Here is a 10,762-nt window from a genome sequence, read left to right on the forward strand (position 1 = left end):
CAATATTAAAAAAAATCTTTAGAAGTACAGTTAGTGAATGACTAGAAACACTTCCTCAGACCTCCACAACTGTGGTCATGAAGTAATAGATAACATGAAGTTACCTGATTTCTACACATTGGTCTTGAACAACCGCCAACAATTTACCGTTGCTGAAAGAGAAAAATACAGGTGTGAAAGTTCATTTAAAGTCAGTCCTTACAGAATATGCATTAGAGATGTATGTGCTTTTCTGCAAGGTTAGATATAAAATTCCCTTTTCATAAATCAAAACAAATGGGGAAATATCAATTTTTATACCAAAAAACCCCACAGTGCTATAATAAGATTCCCTTCACGTCACTGAAATTATCTGTCACTTTTTTCTAGTAGCACTAGAAAACAGAAACCATGTCTAAAAATCTTGCTGCGGGGAGGTCAGAATCAGATGTTGCTTATGCATAATTTTATAACGGCAATATCTAAAACTACGCATTGCTTTATCTGTAATAAACAACTATCATATTTCAGCAAGTTACGTCATCTCCTTAGGAGCAGGTCTCCTCTCTTTGTACCTAAAATACAACATTGCAACTAGCCTGTTGTGCATGAGAAGGGATCATCACTTCCCTCAAAGAATCGCCATCTCTCTCAACAGTACAGAGCTCTTGCAGAACCACTGATCATATTCAGCGATAATACATAATAAACTAAAACATTCCATACTACCTTCATGTTATTGAACCATTTTTCTGTACATATTTTGCTTATTTTTAAAAGCCAGTGATCTCACCAATGCTGCTAAAATGACTGCAGAACAGCTGGGTCTAGCCTTGGGGCAACACTTCTAATAGCAGACAAGTCTTGAGGGAATGCATTCACTTTCACAAATTTTAAAATAAGCAATTTATATTATATATCCTGCCAAGTTATAGGTCTTTAACTGATCAAATTCAGGACTTGAGTTTGAGAACAACTGCACTGCAAGACACTTTGCCTCAAAAGCCAGAAGGATGTTCAGACCTTACTGAGCGATGCATTAAATTAAGGGAAGCAGCGTTGAAGCCCTTAGGCAGCAGACTGAGCTTTCTTTCCCAAGGCTCCCCATGAAAGCCTCCAGTATTTCTCTTGACCAAGAATAACAACATGACTTTAACACAATATTAACTCAGCATTGTTACCAATGGGGACGGCAGGGGAGGAAAGGAAGCATTAATACATTCACTTCTGCCAAAAGTGGAAAAGCATGTAAGATGGTTACCTTGCAAGTACTAGGTGCCAGTTGATCTGCTTACTAACTAGACGAACCAGTCCAGCAGGCAAAGAAAACTTTGCAGGGCTGAAACAAAAACATTAGGCTAAATCAGAACATACATGTAACGAAAGCAGCACCTGAGATACACATGCCAGACGGACTACTTGGCTTTAAAGGCAACCATCAGTAACCTGGGAGGTTTCAGCAACTAAACATGAATGAACAATGATGAAGGCTAACAACATCCCTGTTCGTACTAAAAGAACAAAACCACATATTAAGGGGACTCATCACTCTTTATAATCGGTCAGCAGCCAGTTTTGGGCCCCCCATTACAAGAACACCACTAATAAACTGGAGGGCCACCAAGATAGTCAGAGGACTGGAGCACTTGCCCTACAAGATACTGAGGGAACTGTACTTGTTTAGGTTGGAGAAGGAAAGGCTTCAGAGGGATTGAACAGCAGCTCTTTGATACCTCGGAGGTTACCACAAAGATGGGAGCCACTGAGGTGCATAGCAGGAGCACAAAAAAACATCATCAATCCTTTGGTGGACTTGGCAGTGTTAGGGCAGTGGTTGGACTTGATGATCTTAAAGGTCCTTTCTAACGTAAATGATTCTACGATTCTAAAACAGAGGAGGTTCCAAGCTGACATAAGGAATCCTTCACCACAAAGGCACTCAGGCACTGGAACAGGCTACCCAGAGGGTCTTTGGGGTCTCCATCCTTTAAGCTTTTCAAGACCTATCTGAACAGAGCCCTAAGGAACCTTGTCTGAATTCTCCCTGCTTTTAGCAGGACTTTAAACTAGAGGACTCAAGTTCCCTCCCAAATGCTTTTATTAAATACATAAAAATAACAACTAGAACCAATTATAAAAGCTAGAAATCAGATTTTAAACATGACTACGGGGGGCGGGGGAGGAGGGGAAGGAGAAAGATAAATTAATTCTGTCTGCAAGTGAATCCTTACAACTAGACTTATATGATGGTATGGAGCCCATAAACACCACACACAGACAGAAAAAAAAAGGCAGGGAGGGGGAGGCGGTTGCGGGGGGCACAAAGTAGAACACCTGCAACCATTGCCTGCTGAATTCAAGTACAGTATTGTTTCACAGGGAGCCAAATTCATGTCTCTCCATATCTCAAAACAAACAGAATACCCTAAAAAGGGAGAACTGATATCTTCAAACCTGCCAAATGCATCAGAGTAGTATAACCATGGAGTTGAAATTCTTCAGGAACACTGTATTTACCCTAAAATGTTTCTTGGGCCATTTAAGTGCCTTTTGAATCAGAAGTTAAATATATAATTGGCATGAATGTTGCTGAACGAGTTATTCAACTTTTTGTATGACAGTTTGAATTGCCACTAAAAAAAAATAAATTCCAAATTATTACTCCAAAGGAAGTAAATCCTGCTATGCCATCACACCTGTCATTGAGGCTTAAGGAAAAAAAAAAAAAAAAAAAAGAAGCTTAACCTGCAATATCTCCGTTGAGAGTGGGGAGTGTTTTGAGAAAGATGATGTTCAAACTGCAATTTTACTTAGGCTTCTGATGAAAGCAAAAAGTGAAACTAGTATACACCAGGTTTTTTTCTAGATAGGCTTCAGCTGCAACTCAAGTGGTTGCAACTTAAACTTATGAAAAGAGAATATTTAAGCATTGCTTGGACAATATTCTAAGTGAGCATTCAATTTTACTCTCATTAGAAATACCTTTCCATCAAGTCAAAAAGCTGTAGAATTATTACCAAATAAAAAGATTATGCACTATTTCCATCAAACCTACCTGTACCAGATGTACCGAAGCAAAAACAATGCAGGACCTACAACGGAAAGAGAGGCAAAAATTACATCTCTAGTGGTTTTAAAACACTCTCCAGTTTACTGGACACAAAGCCTCAGAAATTCTCACAAAAGAAAAAGGCATTATGGGAAAAATGCTGTATCCTTGGACAATGAATTCTTAAGAGTAAATGCAAATGGCAGATAAAAAAAATCACTACACATTTCTGGAAATTCTAAAATAAATTCCTACTGTATGAAAATGCAACTCAGTTACTGCATAAACCAAGTGTTTAATGGCAATGTAATACAATCGGAACTTAAAGCTTCCTTATAGAATCATCTAACTAGCAAACAACCCAATGCAAGAGCTGGTACAGAAAAAAAAAAACACCTCATCATTTTGCAAGATACAACAGAGCTTCTAAACTTCTTAGATGTATGGTTTATTAGTTTGTTCCAACAAGCTAACAGAGACAAGAAAGTTCACAAAAATGACATAAAATAACATAGCAATAATGATAATCAGAAAACATCTTCCTGAAAACACATACTGCACTCTAATTCCATTACACTAGCCATCCTGAAGTGCAGAAATTGTAAATTTTATAAGCGATCCACACATCATTCTCATGAGTCATGAACATAAGAACAAGTCATACTTACCTGTAATTGCTCTAGTGATGATAAATGATGCACCATGTTTTCTGTTGCCTCTTGGCTGCAATTACAACAATAACAGTCAAACACTGTTATACATTTTAACTTAAATACTACAGTCATACATATATTCACTGATTAAATTTAAGTTGCCTGCTAGCCTACAAGTCCTTTATGTATTTTCTATTACTTGCAGCTTCATATAGTGAGTAATTTAACTGCATAAGCTAAAACAGGCTATAAAGCCAAATATTTTAAGTGCCAAGGTGTAATAAACAAAACATACTACAGACTGCCTATTGATTCAGCTTTGCCTTGATCTTTGGGCAGTAACAAAAGACACTGACTTCTGATTATGTTCTCCTGTAAGGTATTATAAATCATTCTTTCTATGCCAAATGAATGCCAGATTGATCCGTAATACCCAGAAGTCGAAGCAATTGGTGTTCCAACACATTATGCTAATATACAACTGCTAAGCTACATGAAGACTCCTCATGAAAGTTTCAGAAATATTAAGAAAAACAAAAGACCTCCTGAAGAAAAACTCTTTTTATGTCAATTTGTACCAAGTAACACAGTCACTCAGATTACCACCTCTACTCCCTATCATCTCACCTAGCCTTTCCAGCAGTCCTGCTCTACTTAAGGCAGAGGCGAATAGCTACAGTCACTCTATAAATGACAGCACTATCCAAACACAGAAAAAAAAATACAAAACAACGTAGGATGCATATTCTTAGCTATAAGAAAAGGTAAAACTATTTGCCAATAAGAAAGTAGGAAAAAGGGATTAAACTAAGAAGACAAGAAAGAGAACCAATAAGGAAGGCATCACACCCCAATCTCCAAAATAAGCAGTCATGCTTATACTTTTATAGTGAAAATATTAGAGCATCACAAACTGAGCATTAGAGTAGGTAATGAATGAATTTTCTCTTCCCTTCGGTATAGAATACATAAAGCAGATCGTTACTCGTTAACCAAAATATTCAGACCTCTTATTCCAAGTGAGCAACAAACACTGAAAGATGCATAAATTTATCAAAATTAGAGAATATGTCTATGTTTAAAAAAAAAAGTATTTGGGCTCCCAAACATAAGTTATTGTAGTAAAGATTAGCAGTCTTCTATGCAAAGTATGCGATCCAGAAAGTCTTTCAAATAATCAGGCTGTTGTCTCACAGCATGTAAGAAGCCAACACAGCTGTACCAATAGACAGCATTACAAATTCAGGTTGATCAATCAGGAAATAACAAGGCAACACATTAATTGAGAGTATAAATTATTTCTTACAGCTATCATATCGCCTCAGGGAGAGCTGCAATTTCCTAGGGAGGTTAAAAGCAGAGCCTATTAAAGTTTTTGGATTAAGAAGAGCTCCCAGTAAAAACATTTCTAAAAATTGCACGTACCTCTTTAGAACTTTTTTGAATATTCTTCGTGTCCACTCCTGAGCCTAAACTACAGGCCACTATTTCACACATCTTAAACCCTTCACCAAGCCGATTTATTATTATACTCTATAAACCTGAATTTTACTTTTTGTAATATATTCCTATCACTTCAGCAACGGCTACCAGATCTGCTATATTTCTTTTTTAATTAATTTCCACTTGGGAAAACAACTTCAAGTTCTCCTTCACTACAGCATTCCATAAATAAAACCTAAGTAACTTCCTTGCTGACAAGACACCCACTTAGTTTTGGATTTTGTTGCACGCCCAGCAAGCTTGCAGGGGAGTGCTGGGGAAATCTCAAACCATTAACAATGGAAAAAAAAAAAAAAAACACAAAACACACAAAAAACCAAATACAGAATCAAGTGATACATTCAATACATTTCAGAAGATAGACAGCATTTGTCTACTGGAGAAAAGGAAAACTTCAGTCTGCCTGTATTTACACAAATGATTCCATGAGTCCTCTCCTGCAACCTCCTCCACAACCACTGCCTCGTTCACTATTTTCACTGATCAACTAATCAGTAATTCCTTTCATTCATTCATTACATATTTCAGGGTTCCCAAACAGTGCTTTACATCCAATCACATCACTAAACTGAATACAGCCTGCTTGATTTCCGCACCACTCTCTTCTCTGGCCTTGTGCATTTCCTTTACAAATACCTGTTATTTTCCCACCCCAAAAAAATTCTTATTGGGAAATTCAATACACATGAATGAAAACACTAGCAAGAACTAAAATTAAAGCTAGTTTGGGGTTCCAATTTAAGAAATCCCTGCCAGTTTTATCAGTGTCTTGAATTTAACATGACTTCACATATTCATCACAGGATTCATCTTCCAACGGTTGTAACTACAGTTGTAAGTGCAGTGTAGTCTGTAATTAAAAATTAATCATCCCAAATGACATAACAGAAAAATAAAACAAAGTCAATAGAGACCTGTGCAAAATTTGTTTTAAGGCCTTGCTTTGTATCCTGGATGACTGCATAAGACGACACTTCATTTAATCTCCCAGTGCAGCATTCAACTTCCTTTCCCTTTCTGCTGTCCCTCACCTCATTCATTCCAAACCATTCAGTTCTACAAGATGTAAGGCAGGGAGTGTTTTGTGACTTTTTTCTGAAAAGTGTGAATAAACTAGGATTAAGAGATAGATATTCCAAAGGGAAAGTCACAATCACCTAAATAATATCACTGTTAAGACACCTTAAGGCAAGAACTGAATCATGCTGACAAAATAACTTGTTTGCCTATGTATGTCAGTGTAAAATCAACTTCACACTAAAATTGCAAGAATATCAGAAGTGTCCTTAGCTACTGGCAGTTTTCAAGAAAGATGTAAATCCAAACAAACTACATGACATGATATTTTCAAGTCTTCCTATTTCTGACATTCAAAATGGGAATTATCTTGAAAATACCAAGTTTTAAAAGAGCCTATACCATTTACTGAAGTTGACAAGAATTCTATGAGGTTTAGAAATTCTGACTATCAAGGCAGATGAGGACCTTCAGACTGTGGTTCACGATCAATTTAAACTGGCATACCCACATGCTGCCACTAAAGAGAGGTCTCACACATCACTCGTCTTTGACTGACCCCCCTTGGTACCTACACGAGCACTAACGTGACCCCTCAACCCCTCAACAAAAGTAAATGAAACAACGCTATTGTTTCTCAAACTAATCAGTTCTTTCATCAACTTACCATACAACTTGAAGAATACTAATGGCAGCACAAGAGAAATGATACTTGTCTGAAATATGCTCTCTTAATGCATTTGTAGAGCCACAGTCTCATGCCAGCACACCTAAGTCCTCCTCGTGGTTTGCAGATGTGTAAATTGCTTTCATATGTTACTAGGAACAACTATTTACCATCTCTCAAAATTCAGTTAAATAAGAATAGGTGAAACTGTCTACTCATCTATATAAGCAATCTATAAAGTTAGTAATTGGTAACACTGCAATCATATTTTCCAAACACTGTTGCTGCAACTGAGGATTTACAGATCAAAAAACAAAACAAAACAAAACAAAAAAAGCCCTGAAGATTTACAGATCAAGAGAAACAACAAAAAAGTCTCACAAAAATACATTTTTATGAGAATAGCTTTAGTAATTATTAATAGGTACATTCTTCCACCTGAGATGTTTTTACATCTTCTCTGTTCAGATGTTCTCAATAAGCATAAAACTTTGTTAAAATATCTCCATAAACTACTTTTAGTGGGAAATGCATTAACAACTGCAGCAGACTTGAAAGTCACTACCAGAAAGAAATAAAACCACATTGCTTGCATCCTCTATGTCCAAATCAGACAAAAGTAGACATAGAAGCAGCTAGCTAAGCACCTTGCAGAGGAAAAAGCAAAGATGTAAGGGCTTCTCAGCTTTTCCACCGACCCACGAAGAACAGACAGAACCAAGCCAAAACTTGTAACACAAGAACTATGTTTTCCAATCTTTTAAGCTTTGTAATCCATTTGTGTGCCTTGTAGACACAAAGTGATATACTTCTTTTAACCCACTCCTGAAAATATATATTCAGCCATTCCAATATACAAGCCTAGAGAAGGATGTAGTTTTTCCCTCATGCAAGGTAAGCTCGATAAAGACCTTGTTTTCGCCAGGATAGGTTCTGGTGCTCTCAATACAGCTGTTTCTGGAGATGAGACCTGGACTTCATCACAGTTTATAGAATCATAGAATTACAGAATGATTAGAGTTGGAAGGGACCTCAAAGATCATCCTGCCATGGGCAGGGACACCTCCCACTAGACCAGGTTGCTCAAAGCCCCATCCAGCCTGGCCTTGAACACTTCCAGGGATGGGGCATCCACAGCTTCTCTGGGCAACCTGTTCCAGTGCCTCACCACACTCACAGTAAAGAATTGCTTCCTACCATACAACCTAAATCTACCCTCTTTCAGTTTGAAACCGTTATTCCTCATCCTATCGCTCCACTCCCTGATAAAGAATCCCTCCCCATCTCTCCTGTAGGCCCCCTTCAGGTACTGGAAGGCTGCTATAAGGTCTCCCCGGAGCCTTCTCCTCTCCAGGCTGAACGGCCCCCACTGCCCTCATATCAGCTCAACAGTAAAATTTAGTAAGCAAGGAAGACTTCGAGGCACCCCAGGCCACACAAACAAGGGCGACAACGTGGGAATTAAGTGACACGAGACCATGGCAGGGGCAGGATGACCGCAGGGACACCCCTTGTGCTCGCCCCTACTGCCCTCCCCGCCCTTCTGCCCGTCAGGGACGGGGCTCGCAGCCCGGCGAATCCTCCCTGGAGACAAGAGCCCGGCTCCACGGCCCTCAGGGCCGCCCGGCCCCCGGGGCGCATCCCCGCCCGCGCCTACGTGGCCAGTCCCCTCCCCCGCACCCCGGCCATGCCGCGGCGACACTCACCTGTACCTCCGTCTCCGGAGGCCACTCGGTGTTAACCAGCAGGTCATACAAGATATTCTCCTCCCCGTCCTCCTCCTCCTTCTCCTCCTCGCCGGCACCGGCTATCCCCTCTTTAGGCGCCGCTTCGCCGGGCTCCCCGCCGGCGGCGGCCATGCTGGCCCGCTCCCCGCCCACCCAGCGCCGCGGCGACGACGGTGCCCGACGGAGGCCAAACCAGTCACGACCGGCAGCTCCGCGCAGCCGGCGGCCTTTAACTCCTTCAGCGCTGCCGCCGGTCCAGCCCGCCGGGCGCCGCGCCTCGCCCGCGAGAGGCCGCTGCCTTCCCCGCTCTGTGGGAGGGCTGTACCGCGGGAAGCTCGGAGCTGAGGGGAAGGGATGAAGGCCGAGGAGCCCTCAGCGCCTCAGCAGCTCTTGTGAAGGACAGCAGTCGCATTCAGAGACCTCAGCCTCCCCTCTAAAGCCATGAGGGGTGGGATGCACTTTTGGGCAAGAAACAAGGAGACAGCTAGTGAATATGACATATGATGTATGCCTATAGAGAGCCTTTAGAGCCACAGCTTGTCTGCTGCCCAGGGGAGCCCCTGGAGGCCTTTCATCCGGCACCCACCACTGCTCCACAGCAAGGTGCCACCATCAGGGCCATCCCGCCGACATGGCGGCCCTCCTAGCATGGCTGCCTCAGCAGGGCTGCCCTAGGACATACCTGCGGCTGCGGCCTGGTGTTGGCAGTCCAGAAAGCTGGGGGTGAGAGAATTTAGGGTAAGGAACACCTAAAGTAAGCAAAGCCTGGGTATATTAATTAAAGTCTTACTGAATAGGAGAAAAAAGGGGAGAAAAGCAAGTTATATATTTCTCACAGATCATTCTTCCAACTTTAATGATGCTAAGTAGAACTTACAAATATTTCAGTTCTACAAATGTTTGTACTTATAGAGTTCAGCTCTCTCAAGCAGATAAAAATGAGCCTGTTTATTATGAAAGAACTAAGGTTTCAGTCTCTTTCCTGCCAATTTCCTATTAATTTTATAAAGCGTTTGTAAAATTTAAAGATTACCTCATACCTTGCCAGTTCTGCTCTGTACTATAACTTTAGCTTGTATTTAGTAGCCTCTCAGTCTTGTAGGCAACTGTGCAGCCTAGAGTTAGTTTAAACTAAAAATTAAATTCTGAAACTAGGAACTCAGAGCAATATACAAGCTGTGTTGAATACTTGGAAAACACTTCAGGAAGAAACTACTGAGAAAAAATGCTTTCTGCTTGTCTCTTTAATAACATTTCTTTAGCTGTATTTAACAATGTAGTTTGTAAAGCAATAACACATAGTATAACATCATGTTCATATCTTCAAAAGAATTGTGGTAGATTTATAATAAATTACATTCCGGGTTCCCCGCTAACAAGCAGCACTATGTATCGATATCGGAGTCTGCCAACATACACATTTTATCAGAATCACGGTTGAATCTGTAGATTATTCATATCTGTGTCTTTAAAAATTATTAGATTTGTTATTTATCCAAAAGCAAGCAAAATTATGATTGACAGATAATAGCAAATAATAGTGAAAGAAAGGCAGCACATAAAATGAAGATACTCCCGAAGGAATTACTAATATATGGGAAGCCATCATGATACAAACATCCTGGTACTAAAGATGTAAAATACCTGCTGTATTTTTCTCTGCAGAGCACCTGATTTCTACAGCATAAGTTAACAGGCAGTAGGGCACAGTAAGCATTTTTACAAGGGTCCTGAAATAAAGCTCCAGAACAAAACCAGTACTCAAATTGCGACACAATAGAACTACATTCTCTGAGATGCTGTCGTCTGTTTGGTCTTTGAACCAGACGTGTCTGCATCTGAGGACTGCCTTAGAAAAGATTTAAGTTGTGTTTCCCGATGGAAAAATGTATTATGCTGTGTCTTCCACTTAGCAGAGAAATGCACCGCTAATTCACGGTGTAACTGTAGAAGCTGCATTTTTTTCATTTGTAATCTAATTTCATTTTTACAATAACGCCCCAGAGATTCTTGCCTTTAACTTCATTAGAAGTTATCCTGGAAAAAGGTTGTGCAGAATTTGGTGAAACTTCTGTACAAACTGGAGAAGACTGTGTCCCCATTAACGTATGTCTAAAAAAATAAATTGGTGTGTTATCAATGTGTGAAGGTACTGTTGTTCATATAA

At 40.1% G+C, this 10,762-nt stretch overlaps 1 protein-coding gene across 1 annotated transcript in view; it reads right to left on the reverse strand.

Annotated features, from left to right (window-relative positions):
* NBAS (NBAS subunit of NRZ tethering complex) overlaps positions 1–8,737 on the reverse strand; it is a 194,984-nt gene extending 186,247 nt beyond the window's left edge. Inside the window, 5 exon segments of the mRNA XM_063330494.1 lie at positions 105–152; positions 1,241–1,318; positions 3,035–3,071; positions 3,697–3,751; positions 8,575–8,737. Of these exon segments, the coding sequence (XP_063186564.1) occupies positions 105–152; positions 1,241–1,318; positions 3,035–3,071; positions 3,697–3,751; positions 8,575–8,727 (371 nt within the window). The 5' untranslated portion in view covers positions 8,728–8,737.
* Between the last annotated feature and the right edge of the window lie 2,025 nt (positions 8,738–10,762).

This window comes from Chroicocephalus ridibundus, chromosome 3 (assembly GCF_963924245.1).
Source record: "Chroicocephalus ridibundus chromosome 3, bChrRid1.1, whole genome shotgun sequence".
In the NCBI taxonomy this organism is placed as follows: Eukaryota; Metazoa; Chordata; class Aves; order Charadriiformes; family Laridae; genus Chroicocephalus; species Chroicocephalus ridibundus.